Source organism: Gymnoscopelus braueri (assembly GCF_963280865.1).
Source record: "Gymnoscopelus braueri genome assembly, chromosome: 10".
In the NCBI taxonomy this organism is placed as follows: domain Eukaryota; kingdom Metazoa; phylum Chordata; class Actinopteri; order Myctophiformes; family Myctophidae; genus Gymnoscopelus; species Gymnoscopelus braueri.
Genome location: NC_137611.1, coordinates 24,183,905 through 24,205,878, shown reverse-complemented (window position 1 = coordinate 24,205,878; position 21,974 = coordinate 24,183,905). Strand labels below are relative to the sequence as shown.

At 37.7% G+C, this 21,974-nt stretch overlaps 1 protein-coding gene across 1 annotated transcript; it reads left to right on the top strand.

Moving 5' to 3' along the window:
• Positions 1–14,356: 14,356 nt before the first annotated feature.
• Positions 14,357–21,640, top strand: pter (phosphotriesterase related). The gene is made up of 5 exons (XM_080439386.1): positions 14,357–14,430; positions 16,174–16,637; positions 17,682–17,947; positions 18,427–18,567; positions 19,707–21,640. The coding sequence occupies exons 2-5, from the start codon at positions 16,206–16,208 to the stop codon at positions 19,915–19,917; spliced, it is 1,050 nt and encodes a 349-aa protein (XP_080295512.1). The 5' UTR covers positions 14,357–14,430; positions 16,174–16,205; the 3' UTR covers positions 19,918–21,640.
• Positions 21,641–21,974: the final 334 nt, after the last annotated feature.

The following is a 21,974-nucleotide window of genomic DNA, read 5'->3' as shown; positions in this document are numbered from 1 at the left end:
ATTTGAGACTGCCTTAATCACAGATTACTTTTATTCCCCTGTCTCTCTCCTCTCTCTCCTCTCTCTCTCTCTCTCTCTCTCTCTCTCTCTCTCTCTCTCTCTCTCTCTCTCTCTCTCTCTCTCTCTCTCTCTCTCTCTCGCTCTCGCTCTCGCACTCTCTCTCTCGTACTCTCCCACCCACTGTCATTTTGTCTGAAAGCTCATAATGCATTTCACATACTAACAAGGATGCAGTAGGAATACAAATAAATGCATACAACAATGCATATTCCAATAATCAATAGAAGTGAATAACAATGTGGACAATGATTGGTTCATCTCTCTGGCATCTCACTTTCATAAACGTATGTTTTAAGCTGGTATACTCACATGCCTAATTAATCAGTGATTACTAGGCAGTATGAGCTTTCACACATCGTCTCACCTGTGAGTGTGAGATAGTGTGTGTGTGTGTGTGTGTGTGTGTGTGTGTGTGTGTGTGTGTGTGTGTGTGTGTGTGTGTGTGTGTGTGTGTGTGTGTGTGTGTGTGTGTGTGTGTGTGTGTGTGTGTGTGTGTGTGTGTGTGTGTGTGTGTGTGTGTGTGTGTGAGTGAGTGAATATGCGCACAGAGTAGAAATGTTGAAGGGTTCAAACACGTTTGCGTATTTCATAAAACATTTTGATGTGCTTCTTTTTAATGACTGCCACTTGGTTTATGAATCATCTTTTTACATAGTGTGAGGAACAAGTACTGTAGGTGAAAATCACACTGTAGGCAGACTCCCTGTGGTAATATGAAGACATGCAGGGTGGAGATATTAATTTGTGAATGCAATATAAGGTACTGTATAGGTCCTAAAACAAATATACACGGTCTTGCAATTGCCTATATGGTTGGTTTCCATAAATATTACAGTGTGTTTTGTGTGGTTTAGCATTTCTCTCAGAATTTGTCAGGTGATTCAGTCAGATGCCCTGTCTGTGAATGTTCATTATTTATTTATTTATTTGTTTGTTTTTAATTTGTGCTTCTGATATTACATTTCCTCTTACTTGAAATGGTTTCATAGTCCAACATCTACTGTACAGGATATCTATCTAAACAACTAAACTCTCATAGGCATTAACACAAAAGAACATTAGGATTATTTCAAAGTGACAAGAAACTTGTGTTTGGTTCTGTGTCGAGGCTTGATTAGATATGTTGTTGTTTTTTTTTTTTTACTTATAGTGACATGAGTTTTATTAGTAAAGGATCAACACTTATGCCTGCACAAAGGCAAATGTGTCTGTCAAATTGAGAAATGTCCTTCTTTCATTGCCGTTGAACATGGATCATTTACAGACTCTTGTACTATTCAGCCTTTACCAACATGACCAGGCCTCATTCAGTGACTGCGGTGACTGATCAACGTTGCAGAACGGCTTGGTGGATTAAGCTGTCATCTTTTATAAACTTTGTCAAAGGTTCTGCTTTCAGACGCTCTGCACTGCCTCTCCGTTCTCAGGCGAGAGGATAAGACCTTGACAAAATGATGACAGATATCGTATACATTTCGAAAGAAATGTCATCGCTTTCTTCGACAACATTCAAGTGCTGTGCATATCAGTCCATGACGATCCATGACCATTTTGATTTAAGGGGGAAGCAGGAACCTTGACTCCATGTTGTCTATGATGTCTTATTGGTTTGCGTGTTTGTGGTGAGGATCTGATGGCTCTAGTGTGTCTGAATTAAGATGGCCAGTAAGGCAGGTCAGTACTGTATTTATTGCTGTATTTATTCCTCTGTGCTCAGCACTTCAAATCTTGTTGCATTGCATTGTACTGAGGGCAAGAAGCTGTCAATAAAGTGGGTTTTAAAATGCTATCATTTTTGTTCAGTATTTCTGCTGCCAAGTACTTCTTGCCGTTGTATTTTCCCCTCAACACAACATAATTCAAAAGAGTTTATATTTTACAAAATTAAATACTATGGGTAGGATTTTTTTTGGTCTTTGTCTTTGAAGTTCAGTAAAACAAGCCACATGAAAAACAGACTAATAATATACTTGCAGAAAACCAATTGGCTGCAATCAATGTAGCCATCACCATCACCACCGTAGCCCACTACTTAAGCCACCTGATATCAGATGTGGGCTGAGTTTAAGTGGGATGGCTCAGTGTTCCCTCTGTCCTGTCGAAATAGATCCTTGTTATCTCTGAGCTCTTGAGTGGCTGTTTCCTGCCTTGACACATGCTGTTACGCCATTAATGATAATTTGGAGTGTCATTAATGGAAGTAGATGGAGCCCATTAAACAGCAGTCGATTCCCAAGATGTGAGGAGGGAGAGATGGTGCAGGTGGTGCAATCATTGCAATCAAAGTCTCACACTGTGAGACAGGCAAACACACACACACACACACACACACGCACTCGCGCACGCACCCGCGTGTGCACACACACACACACACACACACACACACACACACACACACACACACACACACACACACACACACACACACACACACACACACACACACACACACACACACACACACACACACACACACACACACACACACTCATGTATTATTAGTGTATTTCAATAGGCTTTCTGGCACCCTATCTGGCCATCACTGAATAATTGTGACAGCCAAAAGTGGAATCAGACTGGGACCATGTATGCATGCATCATCGGATGGCTATGATATTGAGATATAGAACAAATTATTAACATTAATCAAAGCTTTACTGAGTAAATATCCTCTCCAACTACCTTTAACAGGACAATTAAAGCTTATAATATTACAAAATATATAAAGGATCTCATACAATACCCCCTATAAGTTTGTAAGGTTCCACAGTAGGTTCCCAATCCTGATGCATTGAAGTCAAATCTACTGGCGAGGCAACATCAGGCTTTTATCAGACAAACTTCATAATTTAAGTTACCAACATGCACAGATGAAATTATTTCAACATAATCTTCTTACACAATACAAACTGTGGCAGAACCTTTGGATGCCTATTTTCTTCTGTCTGTACAGTAGAACTACAGTACCATACAGTTGCTTATCTTCAGTCTTCGGAATCTAGTTGCGTTTGGCGGGGGGAAATGAAAGGTCATACTGGTGACCCTCCGTCGGGTGATCCGAGATGTGTGCTTGATTTGGAGACTGGGACTGTCATTACTCAGCTGGAGCAGCAGTGACAAGGACTAAGATATCTAGACATGCCAGCCTACAGTATCTCAAGCTTGCTTTGATCGTATGCCACATTTCCATTAATCATTAATGTACTTATTTCAGTATTTCTCTTTGATGTTGTTTCCACAGTATCACTGTTACAATATTTGTGGGGCACTTGTGTACCTCAAACCCACGCAAGTAGTCCAGCTAGAGTAGTAGTGCTTACATTGGCTAGTTAAATAAAGTGCCATATGAATAAAGATGATCATTATTTTACTAGTACAGTAGAAGCGGTAGTGATAGTGATAATTGTTTTTTTTAATTGCTTGGTGGTGGCGACTTGACACAATCTTTCTTACTAACATTAACGTCACACTAGGTGCTCATTAACTTTCATTAGGCAATTCAAGTGACTGCTAGGGCAAGGAATACAGTACATAAAGGCCATTCAAAGTGCTGTACATAAGACATAAAAAGGCATTATTTTGTAACGTCTAACACATCATGACATGTCATGTGTCTAGTGTAGTTTGGGTTTAACATGTGGTCAAAAGAGGGGTTCACAGTGATTATTTTAGAGTAACAAATGACAAATGTCTACACATCCATGGTTGACACAATGTAGCATCCACATTTATGTTGTACCATTACCAAAGAAAGGATCATTGTTCAAAACAATTATTCATGCTTCATTTTCATTGTCCTTAAAAAACTGATCCTGATACAATGAGGCATATAGAAATTAAGAACTGATTTGATAGTTTCTCAATGTCATGTATATTCTGCTGACTAAACAATTGTTACAATGGCATATCAATTGGTTGTTCAGGCTACAAAAGAGAAATAGTATAATATGCAATATTCAATCTTAAATAAAAAAGTAAGATATACAGACTGAACATCCAACATATATTATGATGCAACATTTTGCAATAACTGGAAATGAAATGAAATAGCTTTTAGAGATGGATTTCCTTACATTTTCTGGAATACTTTAAATGTAATTACTGTATAACATAAGGTATATACTGGCATTGCCCATCGCCATTTGTGGGTTTTGGGTTTTGAATCATTTTTATCAGCCTGGAGAAAGAATAGGCTACTCTTGAAACAATGATTAACCTTCACACTATACTGTTAAGATCCCCAAGTGATATAATTCCTCTCAGAACTGACACAGAAAAGGACAGAGAGGGAAATTGGTCCAGAACAAGAAGCCATGCCAAATTGAACTGCTGGGGCCATGTTAAGGGGCTAGAACATGAGGCTGTAGGAGACTAGCAGTCCCACAGAGAGAGAGCATAGGGCCAGAGCAGAGTTCTGATGGACATGAATGAGATGAAGATCGGTTTTCCTCTGGTGCTGATGGTCAGTGTGTTGATTGTTTGATCTATGGACTCTAAGATGGACCTGACTAGACAAAACGTACAATTCTTTGTATCTTTCTTTTATCATCATCATCTCACATGCATGCCAATTTCAAACTGTTGACTTGTCATCGTGAGCATCAGTAAAAGATGGAGAGATGGATGACATTGATTATGTCCAGGGTTTAACAACTTCTGGGTCAGCCCTATGAGTCACTATAGCTTTGCAATGTCATGTGGCAAAACTGACAGACAACAGTTCAATGAAAGAAAGGACATACGCAGTCACACACCTAATGAGATGCTGGCTAATGGAAAATCAAATAGAAAAAAAATGATCAAAGAAATCGCTGCACACTCCTATTGATAAAGACTTCATAGCCAAAACGTGGGCATTAATCAATATGGAGCTCTAGGCCTATCTGTTTATTTTGTACAAAATAAACATATAATTTTTATATATTTTTAATTGAATTCAACTTGTGGGTATCACTTTTATATTCTTAACTTCACTATCTATCAGTCAGTGTTCAAATCCTTGGCTACACATAAATAATTATATGTGTGTTTTTCTTGTCTTTCATATTGTGCTTATAAAAAAATGTACTGTAGCGTTTAATGAAGCCTATACCCAATAAGGTGAGAACAGAGTTGACAAGTAGAGCAAGGTAGATCTTTATTATCACTGAAGAACAATTTCACAGTCAAAAAAAAATAAGAAAGCAAACTCATACACAACACAGCATTCTTTCCACATACTGTAAACAGACACACTTGTGTCATAAATAAATACTATCTCCATTGCCATCAAATAGCAAGTGTACAATGATTCATTATCATTAGCATTTATGTAAGGATTTCAGACACAGAGACATAATTCACATTACTGTAACATCTTCTCTAACCACAAATCTTTACAGGGAGCAAGTGAATAGCCCAAGCAGGACCACTCATTTGTCATCTCCAAGAAGCCTGGTGCTGATATCAGTCCACTTGCTAGATAGGCAAGAACCAAAACATAACACACAAACACAGACAGAAAATAATTACATTTGTTACATTCCCACACCACATTCACACATGTACAGGACTATGTATAGTATTTGCGTAACACAGTATAGGCTACAGTATACTTTAGTTTTTAATGCTAGTACCTACCTACACTAACAATGGTGGCATTATAATGTTGCTGAAAACATAAACATTAGGATGAATTGAATTTGGTAACACATCACGATCACAAAAGAAGATACTCACCAAGCAACAGGTTGTACAGGTTGCAGTAGTTGGTCCCGGTATCAAGAAGAGAGGTAAAGGAGAGAGACCTGGACTGACCCTGGCAACGAAAAACAAACAAAAACAAACAAACAATTGTTTCAGGTAAATTTAGGCAGTGGTGGAAAAAGTACTCAAATATTTTACTTAAGTAAAAGTAGCAGTAGGCTACCTTACAATTAAAAGGCCTGTGTTCAAAATGTTACTTGAGTAAAAGTACAAAAGTATTGGCAACAAAATGTACTTAAAGTACCAAAAGTAAAAGTACTAAAATGTTTGAAAATAGCAGATCTACAAGCTCACAACGCGTCGCGATGCGACGCGTTGTGAGCTTGTAGATCGGCTATTTTCAAATAGCCTATGTATAAAATAGGGCTGAAGTGGTTAATGTGTGTTTTGTATATAATAATTTATATCTGCAAAGTAACTAGTAACTAAAGTTTTCAAATAATTGTAGTGGCGTAAAAGTACAATATTTGCCTCTGAGGTAGTGGAGTAGAAGTAGAAGTATTGAAAAGTGGAAATACTCCAGTAAAGTACCTCACAATTGTACTTAAGTACAGTACTTGAGTAAATGTTCTTAGTTACTTTACACCACTGAATTTAGGGTATAGGTGCCCTCTCTTGGTCTACCGATGTTCATTAACAATTTAAGCTTTAAAATGTTCCAAATTATAAATTGTAAACATTTGTATGAAACAATCTCCTACTATGCCTGTCCAACAGTCTCACTTACAGACACGCGGCAGCCCCCAGGGGCCACAGTGGGACTCAAGGTGAAGCTCAGGATCTCGACCTCAAGGCCATCTCTAGAAGTGTGGTTGGCCCTGACGGCTGCAGCTGTGGATGATATGAGCTGGAAGCAAGAGATTAAAAATGACTTGTTATAGGCTATACTGAATATAACATTTCTATGGTTATAATAACACTGATATACACAGCAAAACAGTAACATTGAGGATGTTAGCCTACTGTGTACGGTATCATTGGTATTATACAGTAGCATGCATCTGACACATTTTTAAAGAGGAATTTACCATTCTACTGTTGTATGAAATGGTTGTCTTTAAAATGCTGACCACCTTATATTACATTTAAACAGAAGCATGGTGCACAGTGAAATTCTTCTGTTCATTTACTGTATCCATTTGTAACACCAAAAGTTTACAAAATGGTTACATTTGCTCTCAGAGTTAAATGAACCCTCGGGACTTTACAGTGTTCTTACCATATATTCGCATTCATCACACATATTTACAGGACTGAAGGCATCGATCTGTTGTGTCAGTTTCGTAGTGATTTCATCACAGGGCAGCCCAAAGAGCCTGAAGAGAGAACATTTTAGTATAGCACAGTACAGCACAGCACATATTATGGACAATGAAACTTATAAAACAGGCAGAATTATCTGTGATTAACTACAAATAACATAACTTTCTGAACAGTAACCCAAACATGCAAAAAAACAGAAGTGAGAAACGGAAATAGAACCAGAACAAGAGAGCCTTACCAGAGGACTTCACAGAAGGCATGGAAAGGGCCAGAAATTGGGGATGTGGATGAAGGGGCCAGCATTCCCATGAAGAGAGCAGAGGTCAGGAGCAAAGCTGTGGTAGACATGATGTGGTGCTGATGGTCAAAACAGGAGTACACCGGTATAACTTACTGCACAGAGTGTGAGCTACAGCAGAGAAGGCAAGATATATAATAGATCTACTGTATGTCCGTCCCACAAACATCTTCATACCAACGTGTAAGCTTGTCATGAGGATCAGTAAAGGATGGATCATGGATGAAATTGATTTATTCCAAGGTGTGACCACTGGGTCATCTTGATACACATACCTTCTCACACAGCGTTAGAAACTGAAAATGGGCCAATGGCAGTGCATGCGTGCGCACATGTGTGTGTGTGTGTGTGTGTGTGTGTGTGTGTGTGTGTGTGTGTGTGTGTGTGTGTGTGTGTGTGTGTGTGTGTGTGTGTGTGTGTGTGTGTGTGTGTGTGTGTGTGTGTGTGTGTGTGTGTGTGTGTTGTCTGTAGTGTCTTTTACCTTTGGTAACTATAATTGTAAATCATTATTGTGTACTGTATAATATCATATACATTTTGAAAGTATTTCTCTTATTCAATTATTGTTAAATTTATTTAAATCAAAACTTATTTTCATATCTTTTATATCAGGGTCCTTAGGACAAACATTTGAAATGGGGGTTGATGGTCAAATGAACATCAATGTGCATGGACGTTCATGGAAGTGCTGATGTGCTCTTTCTTCTATTTTTATCACCAATTGCCATCTTGAAAAAGTGAAGCCCTTTGATTTGTAGCTTGTGTTTGTGATTGCGCAGCCTTTGTGATTGTTGCTTGATAGCTTGTGATTCAGGGCTATACAAATAAAAGTTGAGTTCAGAATTAGATTTTTCAAATTATTGTCAGGTCTGTTCGCATAAAAGGAATTTGTGTCGATGAGATTGGTGCATTTTAACTGAATAACAGTAGTATTAGGAAATATTTACAAATTTGATATATATTTGGCAGCGGATCCCCATCTGAAGGTTTTGTGCCAGGGACCCCCAGAAGAGAAGATTTATGTACAAAAGAAAACCCAAATGATTCTAAGTTGTCCCAAATAATTCTATATTTTTTCAAATATTTTAAAAAATAGCAGATGTACAAGCAACAAAAGAAGAAGAAAAAAATTATGATTTCCTTTTTTCCCCCTCTTAATAACAATAATCAGACACTTAATATTATATATGATATTTAATATAGAATGTACAATATAGACTATAGAGGCTGATATAGGCAATATGGGTAGAAACATAAATAAAAAAATAATTTAATTTTAATTTAATGTTAATTATTGTATGGTGTTGAATGTGTACACAAAGTAGCATATTATACATTCCACATTACTTTTCAGTTAGCAATGGTGATCGGCAAGGGGGGATTTTGTCTCCTATTGTATTCAACGTTTACATGGATGATCTATCTAGTGAATTAAATAAGTGCAATACCAGTCTTAGTCTTAGTGTGCACAAATTATGGCAAAGATCATGACGTAATTTAGCCTACAATGCAAAAAAGAGTAATGTCATGATAGTGAGATAGTGTGGTGCACATACAAGAAAGGTAGCATACGGAGGCTTAAAGTGGCTTACAATGATGCCCTGAGGATTCTACTTAAGGTCCCTAGATGGCATAGTGCCAGTCACTTGTTTGTAACGTGTGCAATCTCTCTTAAGGCACACTTAAGGCACTCTATGTATCCATCTATGTATGGATTCATGTATATATATATATACATGATATATATATATACATATATTATATATATTCATATACAGTAACACACATGACGCTGCATCAAAGTGGAGAACAGATTTTTTTATTTAGCATACAAAATATATTTAATTCTATAATTGCTTAAAACACCAGTTTTAAGTATAAAAGAAGAACATGAAAATGATAATGACATTATTTAATTATTACAGTAACCATCAATGTTATTAATAGTGCATGTAGAACAGTGGTTCTCAAAGTGGGGTGCATAGACCCCCAGGGGTCCTTGAGGGGGTTGTAGGGGGTTCCCAACAAAATTAGTTAATATAGCAAAATAATCTGTTTAACCACTTTAAACCTATATACACTAGCTATGTGAAAATAGCAGATCTACAAGCTCACAACACGTCACGATGTGGCACGTTGACGTTGTGAGCTGTGCAGACTGCCTATTTTCAAAAACAAAAAAAAACTCACAAAAAGAAAATTTTTTAAACAAAAACAGCACGCATTTTAACAGCACAAATCTTGTAAGTGGGTTCCTGGCACAAAATATTTTCAGTTGGAGGTCCGCGGCCGAATACATATTAATTTGGGGATATTTGACAAGTTTGAGAACCACTGATGCAGAGGACATGCAGTAAAGTCAAAATCCGGTACAGGTTCAACTGTAAGTGCTTCGACTGCATTAAATGAATGTGCAGGTGGCGAGGTGATATCCAAGGCAGAGCCACTCATTGGTGTACTCAATGAAGCCTGGAGCCTTGGTGAGTCCACCATCTGTACAAGCAGGAAACACTGTAATGAGTAACTTTACATGGACAAAAAAAAACAATATGAGCATTTTAATTTGCTTTGCTTTCACTGTCAGACATGGGCTTGCATCAGTCATAAGGAAAAGGAAAATAGGTCACTATGTAATCAGCTACCACAGTATGAGGAAAGAAGAAAGAATGCAGGAAAGAAATAGTCAACATTTCTACTCCATGAGGACTGAAACATATAGCCTACATGAGATAACAATTTCAGATATCCACAATAAACCAGACGGGATGAATATGGCCTTGTAAAGACAATTATTTTCATAATAGATGTATTGATCTTTGTTGGGCAAGTATGTTTGCATTCATTCATTATACATGTTTATGAATCTATGAAAAGGAGTTAGTTCAGTTTTGTAACTGATAGCCATCCAGAGAAAGCTAAATCTGTGAAAAGATCCCTAAAGTGGTGACCTCAAAACATACCCCGAATGATATCGAAGAGGTTGCAATAGTTGGTTCCATTGTCAAGCAAGCTGAACCAAGTAGTAGCAATGGACGAAGCCTGAACAATCAAAAGGAGAATCAGTCATTTACATTTAATTACAATTTAATTAACATTTAAAATATTTTTAATGTCAAATTAAAGGAACACATTTTACATGATCCTGTGATTTGTGAACTTATCAAAATGAACAGAATTTACTGGGAGTGGTTAAGACAAACAAAATTAACATACAAAATGATTAGACTTACACCCACACGGCAGCCCAGACCCATTGACGTGGATCTCATTGTGAAGTTGAGGTTCTCAATCGAACCATCAATTGAAGTGTGGTTGGCCTCAATGTAAACTGGGGTCACCGCCCCAAGCTGAATGAAGAACACAGAGCAGTAAAATTTGTATTTGAATATTATATGTGAGTATTGTAAATTGCAGTTTTCTGTCACTTAAATATGCTACTCAAGACATTCTTTAGAGTTAAGATTAACTTCTTCCAAGCAAATCACATCAGCATCAGAAGATTCGCTACAGGGCAGCTGGTCCTTGACCGTGAAAATAGGTTTGTACTGCTCCTAATTTTCCCATGAAACAAGTTTCTTACCTGATATTGCACTTTGGCCTTAATCGTAGTCAGTATAACCATATTTACTTGAGGGCAAGGGACTCCTAACAGCCTATAGGGAAGGAAATAACAGAATGGCATTTTTACACAAAATCCTAACGTTTGTATAATCAAGAATCAATCCAAGTGAATGGAGTCTTACCAGACAACTTTGCAGAAGGCCGTCGGTGGTTTTGGCGTAGGCACGGCAGACGTGAGGATGCACAATCCCACAAGGATAGCAGGGAACAGAAGGAGAGTTCTTCTATACATGGTCAAGTTGGTTTCTTCTTCTGTCTTGTGAAGGTAACAGTGAGGGTGCTGCCGATCACTCTGTCTGAGGTATCTCAGCTTGCCATTGGAGGTTTATATATGTATGTAGGACACTGTTTGAAGGGGCACAACTTGAAGGGGTTGTCATGTGTGTTACTGTAGCAAAGATTGCGGCATGTCATTGATTTCTTATGATGCATGAGAAAGGAATGTCGCCACAGATTGATACCTTTGGATTTGGATTTGAAAATGTGTGTCCGCACAGAAAACATGTTCAACATATTTACAGTGAACATGTACAGCACTGAGACAATCAAAATAAATACTTACTTCTATCTGATCATGCATAATAACACAAAAACTAATATGAATACCTTTACTACTAATAGCCTAAATAGTGATACTACCACAACTACTACTACTACTACTACTAATACTACTACTACTACTACTACTACTACTACTACTACTACTACTACTACTACTACTACTACTACTACTACTACTACTACTACTACTACTACTACTACTAATAATAATAATAATAATAATAATAAGGTTGAGGATATATGATATCTATGAATATAATGATTGATGATCATCATCATTATGTTCATACAGTATATCTTCTATCCTCATTTCAACCCAATGCTTCAACAAAACAAAACATTTCAAATTATCCAGCTCACACCAAGCTGCTGTATACATTATTCCATGTCCAACAACCCAGTAAGCTAGCCTGATTTAGTGAAATGTGATTTAACCTATTTTTCTAATGTAAACATATAGTTTTTCAAAGGAACATAAGGAGAATATGAGAGCACAAAAGGAATGAGACCAGCCTCACCCTGAATGCCCAATGGTAAAGCTTTAAAACAACTAAAATAAAATATTTTGTATGGCTTAGATTAAAACTAACTTGCCATGTGATTGTAGTCACAAAGGGTAAGTGTTCATTTCTGCATCCATGCATTATCTTAATGATTCATTTAATAATGCATCCATTTACAGTTGGAAGCAGTGTATCTAAGCAGTAGCACATGAGGCTGCAGTTTCAAAAGTTGATGTTTTGCATTTTATAAAGTTTTTTTTCTCTCTCTCTCTCTCCTCCAAATCACTGTTTACATCAACAGAGCTGTCTATTGACTCCTATGATTATTTTGATTTTTTGTTTAAAAAAAAAAGACCAAGCTTCGATGATGAGTTTAGGCCTAAACACAATGATCCATTACCATGTGGGTTCTTTGGATAGCTTGACCAAAAAATAAACAAATCAACAGGAAAGGCAACTGGCCATTCTCACATAAGGAATTTGACTTGGTAGGTTGATCCTTGTGAAATATAAATACAAATAAATAAATGTCAACAGGCCATCCTGACCCATATGATCCTCTCATAATGTTTACTCTCAAACACTACCCAAGCCAATACCATAATCTTCATTAGATGTATCTTTTATCTGATAAGCAAGCATAGAGTTCTTCCTTGCCACCTGCAGAGGGCACCAGCTGCTAATATTATGAACAGTTCCTATCGACAATTTCTGTGGATTCCTCTTTTTAGGTTGTAGCTTACACAGTATGTGTATGGCCTGGCCTGGCCGTGAGAATAATGCTCAGTGATAGACCTTTGATGTTGATGTCACTCAGTGCTGTTGTAGTGGGGAGCAAAATTACAAAATATTGTCTCATACTTTCTCAATTTCTTTGTGAAACAAAACCCCCAAAATATTACAATAAAACATCAAATGCATTGAAGCCGTGCACAGCCACAAACTCAACAAACATAACAGGGTCTGCAGTTAAATCCTTATTTCCTCCTGCTTGTCACTTTGACCCCACTGAGATTTTCTCTTAATGGGCTGAGGTGTTTCTCTGCAGGTCTTTGTGGGTGTGAGGGCTTATCTGAGTCATCACTCGCCTCTACAGTGTCCCCATATGGTTGTATCTGTCCAGAGCCACACTGACGAATGACACTGACACCCCTAAACCTGTCACTAATGAGGAGCCCTGGAGCGAATGGCATTCATATAATGACCCTGACCTCATGTGACAGGTTTGAGCTTACCTTGAGTCAAAGCAATAAGGAAATGGAGATTTTGATGGGAATAGGAGTTTATACACAAAACTGTTTGTTACAAAAAAATTGAAATGGGACATCCTTTAATGAGTATGTTTACTTTTAGTACGTTAAATATATTTTGATGCCAATACTTTTGTAGTTTTACTCAAGTAAAAAAAAAATCATACAGCACTTTTGTTTGTAACAGAGTATTTCTACATTGTGGTATTGACTTTACTTAAGTAAAAAAACAGTAGCCTACTGTAATTTCTTCAACCATTGTGAGTAATGGTCACCATGACGGTCACAGTGGTCAGATAGTCCTCATAACATCAGACCAAATGCTGAGTACATCAGACAACAGTGGTTGTCTAAATTGGATCTACGAACCCACAGGGGTCCTTGATGGGGTTCCAGGGAGTCCCCATGAGGAACAGTTTAATTTCACAATTATTTCACTGGCTAGAAGTTATAGCAACATATTCCAATGAGAGAATGTTTATGAATGACTATTCAGATCACTCTCTCCACTGTTATCTCCCTGCAGTAGACAGTTAGCCAGAATCCTGTAGTAACCTACTCTAATCTAACACACACACACACACACACACACACACACACACACACACACACACACACACACACACACACACACACACACACAGTGTTTGGTGTGATAATTTTATCTTGTTGTTTAATAGATGCTTTGACATTCACCATACACCTCTCCTACTCCTACTCTACTAAATTTAGTTCAAAAATTGTATCACCAAATGTTCACATGCATCTAGGATTTAGGGGTTTAATCTATTTAAGAAAATAAATGCCTATAGCCTTTGACCTTAATACCTGAGGACTGATAATGAAGCATGTTTTAAAAATGTTACTGAAAGGTTCACATTAACAGGACCATACAAACCATCAGATTTGAGAACAGCAAAAAAAATTATCTACGTACGTAAGTGTAGCCTACTTGAATCAAAATTAAACGGATTAATGTACTGAATCTAAGGGTGCTGTTGTTCTCGCGATAATTCCTGGCTGCAGCCGCCACTTGTTGCTCTGCTAAACCTACTGTCTGTGTGTTGTGTCCTACGCTCCCATTGGGTGCAGTGGAAGAAGAAGTGGGCTGCTGCTGCATAACGATCAGGTCAGCAAGTCTTGTAGCATTTTAGATACATTGCAAGGTTATTATATTGTAGTTCTCATTCCCTCACGCTTCGGGTCTTACATGCTAATTGTGTACCAGACCAGTACGTCTGTACTGTAGCCCTGGTCCAGAGCGTTAGCGAGTTCTCTCCATAGATTCTCTCTAACGCCCGCCCTGCCAGGCGCGCTGCTCTGATCAGAGACCGAAAATTACACTGCCGTGCGAGGTCTCCAACTTAATAGTACAAGATAAACAAAACTATTTCGCTACTCACTGAAACAAAGGCAGTTTTGTGTTGTTGAAAGTCAATTCTCCAGGGTGGGAATCCTTTCAGGACCCCACCTTCTCTGTATAATACACTTTTGGGCAGAAAATAAAATATGTCCGCCAGATGGAAATTATTTTAATTACTCCACTGCGCCCTCTACAGATCTGGTCAATATAAATTACCATTGACCAGACCTAAAGACTCAGAGTGCACACATTTTGAATTCGATGTTTTGAATTTGTCATAATGAATCATGATGACCAACCAACCAACCCAATATTTATTCATGATGTAGTAACCTACAAACATGTTTTTAATTATAAAAAAACAAACGAAATGGCTACTGTCTGAAATTAAGAGACAATTAACGTTCATCACAAAAACATACCATGATAGGCTACAATATTTCCTAGGAAGGCTTCATTCATAAATGGGTCGTGGTGCAATGTGCTGGAGTTGCTAGACAGGAAACAACAATAATAATTAAAAAAAGATATATAAAAAAAGTGATACACTCAAAAAGACAAGTGGATTCAGGACAAACAATTAAGCAACATCTACAATACTGAATGTAACAGATAAATAACATTTTGTTGTGTCCTTGTTTGTGTTTTGGACACAGGACCCACAGATTGTACACCAGGGGTGCTGGCAGACATGGCCTAGAATGATCATGAGTTATTACAGTCCAAAGTTCCCTCTGCAGCTAGAGTAGTGACATTTTAACCTTGTTTAGTCCCAGTGCTGAACCTACAGTTACAAGCTACATTTCGGTAAAATTTTACTCAGTTTATTTCTCATATATTTCATTTATTTGGTAGCCGTAGCATAAATGCAAAGTAAAAGAAATAAATAATAATATATATATATATATATATATATATATATATATATATATATATATATATATATATATATATATGTATATGTATATGTATATATATATATATATATATATATATATATATATATATATATATATATATATATATATATATATATATATTATTATTTATTTATTTTACTTTGCATTTATGCTACGGCTACCAAATAAATGAAATATATGAGAAATATATGTGTAAATATATATATATATATATATATATATATATATATATATATATATATAAGGGTGAGTCAAAGAAAATTGAGTTACTGTAGTCATTTTGCATCTCAACAAATGAAGGAAAGTATCAAATAACTAGAGTAGCAAAAACATCAAATCAACATGCACCCTTAACCAGTTAAGGCCTATTCAAAAAGCCAGTCTACAAGGTCACAACGCATCGTGATGCGATGCATTGTGAGCTTGTAGATCTGCTATTTCTGAAATGTTTTGAAATTGCTTACAGAAATGTCATTTTTGGAGACGTTTTTTAAAAAAAAGATTTCGTCTATAATGACATCATGCCCAAAATAGGGAAGCTAGGGTTAAAGTGGTTAATTAACTCCAATGTAATCTGTGTCTTTTTCAGGCTGTTAATAATCCAAAACCCACTACACCATCATGTCAGAACTGAGTGGGAAGGTCCAGACAGTTCTGGGTCCGATGGATCCGGAACAGCTGGGCCGCACCATGACCCACGAGCACCTGACCATGACCTTCGAGTGCTGCTTTTTCCCTCCACCGTCAGGCGAGGAGGCGGTGGCCGAGAACCCCTTTCAGATGAAGCACATGTACTGGCTGAGACAGAACCCCTACTGCAACCACGAGAACTTGCTGCTCCAGCAGGAGAACGTGGCGGTGCGGGAGGAGCTGCTGGCGTACAGGAAGGCTGGAGGGGGTACTATAGTGGAGAACACCACCACAGGTATCGACCGTGACCTGCCCACCCTCAGGCAGCTGGCCAAGGACACGGGGGTCCATATCATAGGAGGAGCTGGGTACTACGTTGACTGCACCCACACAGATGCCACCAAGAAGATGACTGTGGAGAAGGTGGGTGGGGTTTGGTTATGGAAATGTCTCCATCGAGTCCAAAAGATGAAGGAAGAAGTCACTCAAAGTTGCCTCAAAAGTTTAAAGTTTTTTAAGTTTTAACGTTTTATCAGAATTACTCATTTAAGTCTGTTAAACACAATCTATTTTTTTGCGTTTTGAATGTGTTTATCTACAGTATAACCCAGACATGCAAAAGTGTCACTTTTCAGCTACAGTCACCTTTTTTAACCCAAATAGGGCAATTGTGTGACACCTGACCCGAAATAAAACAACATGTTGTCACCTTTTTCACCTCGGGGCTGTTTGCATGCCTGATAACCAGCTTGTTGTAAATGCAAGGTCAACAACAAATAGCATTATTGTTCTATTTTAAAGGACCACTTCACCAATTTTCAACCTTGTCTTCATATATTTGGTCCTCTGGACTAATGCTCATTATAAGATTGTACCATTTCTGTCTACTCGCTCTGTGTCTCAGAGGAGGGCTGTGGATATTTCACAATCCTACCTACCAGTGACTTCATCAGTGGGCAGGTCTGGACATTTCAAACAAGATTCAATCACAAGACTCTGAGTCTCACTTCTTCTCTGAGTCTCAATTGATAATTGAAAAGGAAGGCAGGAGCAGAAGAAAAAAAACCCCTGAAATCTCTCTTCAAATGCAAAAATAGACTTTAATTGGGAAACACAACGTTTAGTTCCCGAGATCTTCAAACGTTTTTTTTAATTTTTTATTAATGCAATAACAAAGGCTTCTATTTGGTAGGCAAGTTTCTGAACTGTCCATAGCCCACCAAAGAGAGAGTGAGTAGACAGAAACTGTGCCAACTTGTAATGAGCGCTGGTAAGGACAAATTATATGAAGATAAGGTTGAAAATTGGTGAAGTGGTACTTTGAACAAGAGCAATGATGCTTTTTGCAACAAGCTGGTTATAGATAAACACATTCAAAATGCAAAAAGTAGATTGTGTTTAACTTAAATGAAGATAAAGTTGAAAATGAGTGTTCCTCTAAGTAACACATTATTTTGTGCCTCTCAGCTCACAGACATCATCGTCAGTGAGGTGCTTCATGGGGCGGACGGCACAGACATCCGCTGTGGTGTGATCGGAGAGATCGGCACCGGCTGGCCAATCACGGAGAGCGAGAAGAAGGTGCTCAGGGCCACAGCTCATGCCCAGGTCCAGCTGGGCTGCCCCGTCATCATCCATCCTGGTCGGAATCCCGCTGCCCCTGCCGAGGTCATCCGCATTCTGCACGAGGCCGGCGGTGACATAAGCAAAACTGTTATGTCACACCTTGACAGGTTCGGTTTCCCTAAATACAGTGTTTGCTCACTCACTTCTTCTCTTGAGTCTCAATTGATAATGAAAAGGAAGGCAGGAAGCTGATGAAGGTCTTCAGACCGAAAAGTTGTGTTTCCCTTTAACCAGTTAAAACCGGGAAAGCAAGTCAGATTACATATTTTGTTTCCTTTTGAATCAGTCTCAGTAAAATTGTTTGTATATTTGCAGCTGTGCTCAGAAACATGGTGCGAATTGATTAATTAAAACTGCATTTTAAGATTGCATCGTTTTTTTTCCTCCTGCATTTATCAGGTTTTTGTCTTCTCTTACACGCCTGTCACTTTGCAGGTGTGCAAATGTTTTGCTTGTCTAGGACCATATTAATGTCATACAACTATAGCATTGTAATAATTGTAATAAATAATTATGATCAAGCACTATACTTTCATTTGAATCCTTCACTATTACTGTTTTGTTGTCTTCCTTTCATACACTACAGGACCATATTTGACGAGGGTGAGCTACTTGAGTTTGCCAAGCTGGGGAGCTACTTGGAGTATGATCTGTTTGGGACAGAGATGCTGAACTACCCATATAACCTAGAGGTGGATATGCCAAGTGACAGCCAGAGGGTCAAGACGTAAGTAACAGCACTTTTAACCCATTAAGACCGGGAACACACCTGTGTAACCACTTTATCCCTATTTTATACATTGGCTATACAAAAATCACACCAGTGTGAAGAGAGTGGTGCCTTTCATGAGTTCATTGCGTTAGTTACTTTTTACAGACTTTGATGACTTCAAAGTATTTTTACTAATTTTAAGTACTTTAAAATGTTTTTATTGATTTTTACGTGTTTTTACTCATTTTAACATCTTTTAAGTATTTTTACTCATTTAAAGTATTTTTACTCATTTAAAGTATTTTTACTCAGTTTAGGAACTTTAAAGTATCTTTACTAATATTTAAGTATTTTTACTCATTTTAAGTATTTTTACTCATTAAGTATTTTTACTCAAAAGTGTGTGTTGTGTGTGAGTGTGTGTGTGCGTGTGTGTGTATAATTAGTGTAACTGGTTGCATCTTTGTGTTGCAATCAGCCGCAGCTGTTGAGGCTGTGCTCAAACATACAGAGAGGCCGTGCTCATACACACAGACAGACACACAGACAGACACACAGACACACAGACAGACACACACCAGGACAAAGTCACTCCTTGGAGTGGCTAGCACCACTCAAAAATAGCAGCTATTCAAGCTCATAGCACAGCACTGAGTGATGGTAGTGATGGTGTAGTGAGCTTGTAGATCTTCTATTTTTGAAAGATCTTGAACATTTGTGCAGATAATAGAATATATGTATTTTTTAAAGGGAACATTTGTGACTCAAATCTTTGCTTCTGGGGGTCCTTGGAACAAAACATTTTGAGATGGGGGTCGGTGGCCAAATACATATCATTTTGGGGGTCCTTGACATGTAAAAGTTTGAGCACCACTGACATGTATGTAGCAACAATAGTTTTTCAGAAAACTGTTAGGATTTAGGATTTAGAAGACATTTGTAGAATCCCCAGAAGCAAAGATTTTAGTTAAACATTTTCGCTTTAAAAAATATATATATATTCAAAGATTTGCACACATTTTCCAGATTTTTCAAAAAAATATCAGATCTACAAGCTGTGCCGCGCTATGAGCTTGTATATCTGCTATTTTTGAATAGCCAAAGACATCTAAAATGACACAGATGCGTGTGTCTGTTTCATGTTTCTTCTTCAGCTTGGCGTTGCTGGTGAAGGAAGGCTACGAGGACAAGATAGTGATCGCACACGATATTCACACCAAAAACCGTCTGACAAAATATGGAGGCCACGGCTACTCTCATATCCTGAAGAATATTGCCCCAAAGATGCTGACCAGGGGTATTTCCCAGAACCAGGTGGATAAGATACTCATCGACAACCCCAAACATTGGCTTACGTTCAAATGAGGCATGAAGGAGATGAAGGGAGGGCTTTTCAATCTTGCGTAATTATATATACATTCAGCTTATCTTGATAATAAAGATACAACTGTTAATGCAACATATTATGTTGCAATTAACACATCTACACTGATTTCGGATATACTCTGGCAGAAATCACATTAAAAATAGACGGTTAATGATTTATAATAATTTTGTCCCTGAAAACATTTCAGCTTAACGCATTAAAATCAGGAAAGCATCTGTGTCATTTTAGATTTTAGCTATATACAGAATATATAGCAACATACGTTTAAAAAAGGCGGTTACACACCGGCGAATATGCGAATATTTGCAAAATTCGGACTCGTTCCGAATACTTAAAAGACGCTTTTTCGCTTCGCTTTTTCACTTTTTCGCTCCATGTAAGCTTGCATTGACTTTCTAAGGTTTAAAAAAAAAAACGTATTATTCGCATGAAAAAAATCGCCCCGGTGTGTAAGGACCTTGTGGATTTTAGAACAGTGGTTCTAAAAAATTGCAGATCTACAAGCTCACAGCGAGCTTGTACATCTTTGCTATTTTTCAACATTTTAGAAAAATGTGTTTGAAATGTTTTAATAATTTTGAAATTGCCAAGCTGGGGAGTTACTCTTCTGGGGGTCCCTGGCAAAAAAACATTTTCAAATGGGGGTTCCGCGGCCAAATACATATCATTTTGGGGATCTTTGGCACGAACAAGTTTGAGAACTGTTGATTTAGAAGGCATTTGTAGTTTCGGCCTCAGGTCTTAATGGGTTAATGTTGTTTGTACACAGATTCATTGTGTAGGGAATGTTGCATTGAGCCAGCAGTACAGCCAAATGCTTTGTTGCTTCAGTCCAGTTTTTATACAGTTCAGTTTTATATCAGATCATATAGATAGAGAGAAGATGTCTCATTCAAATCCACACTATGCAAAATTATCCGACCAAAACTTTATTCTGAGAGTAGCTTCCAGTAGTCTCCTTTTGATACCATTTATTTTGCACCGGACATTAATTTTGAAAAGAGAGAGAAAACAGCTCTTGTGCTTTCCAAAAATCTGAATGTAATGTCATGTAATGATTACATTTTGTTTCCTTTTGAATCCGTCTCAGGAAAATTGTATATTTGCAGCTGTGCTTTGAAACATGGTGCTAATTGATTAATTAAGCAGTAACTGCTAATTAAGCAGTTTTATCTGCAGTTATATAGTTTTCATGGTAAAATAAATCTTGTTGGTTTTACAGTATTATACAGCTCAGCACCTGTAACAGAATGTAGCTTTGTTAGATGAGGTGTCATGTGGCCTCTCAGCACGGTGTGTGTGTGTGTTGGAGAATGGTTGGTGGACCCTTCTGAAGGACAAGTGCCCCCCTCCTCTGGGAACAGGTGGTATCACAGGGTGACTTCACCACATGATCAATGGTATAGCTACAGCTGCTGGCCACACAATATGTACTACTATATACTGTAACTATGACAAAGCACCATATGGAAGTAGAAAGTTCAGTGGACAAAGGGTCTCTCTTTGTGGTGTTTTCTAGTAGAGGAGAGAGAAATGCCATCAACTGGCTATTGATGGTATTGGATTTTACTTTAATCTCTCTTCTGTTTCCCTTGAAAAGGGCTTTCATGCTGTGTGCAGTTGAAATCAACATTATTGTTTCTATATATGATGATGCACATTCCTCAAAATGTAAGCAATGTCAAATATATGTTTGAACAATAAAACAGACACATTCAATAAGAAAACAGGCAGTGGTGCTTATATGATGATGACCTTTAAAGCCAGTTCAGATTCATTCTGAGCAGGACAGGATAGCCTATACTTATTTACATGTTGCTAATATTTTGAAACGTTTACCACATACAGTACATATTCAAGGGACCTGTCATGTCATCCATGCTAACATTAGAAATGCTCCTTAATTGGAACATCAATTATTCTGTCTTATTCAGACAATCCCTGTTATGTTTAACATAATATGAGTAACAGACACAATTCATATATTACAGAATACACCTTACAAAGTGCAATAAAGACGAGCATGATTTGATTA

Excerpts from the sequence above, each read along its gene's own strand:
- pter (XM_080439386.1), top strand. The coding sequence starts at position 16,206 with ATGTCAGAACTGAGTGGGAAGGTCCAGACAGTTCTGGGTCCGATGGAT. Across the intron at positions 17,948-18,426 it reads GTTATGTCACACCTTGACAG|GACCATATTTGACGAGGGTG; the intron begins GTTCGGTTTCCC and ends CATACACTACAG. Across the intron at positions 18,568-19,706 it reads GACAGCCAGAGGGTCAAGAC|CTTGGCGTTGCTGGTGAAGG; the intron begins GTAAGTAACAGC and ends TTTCTTCTTCAG.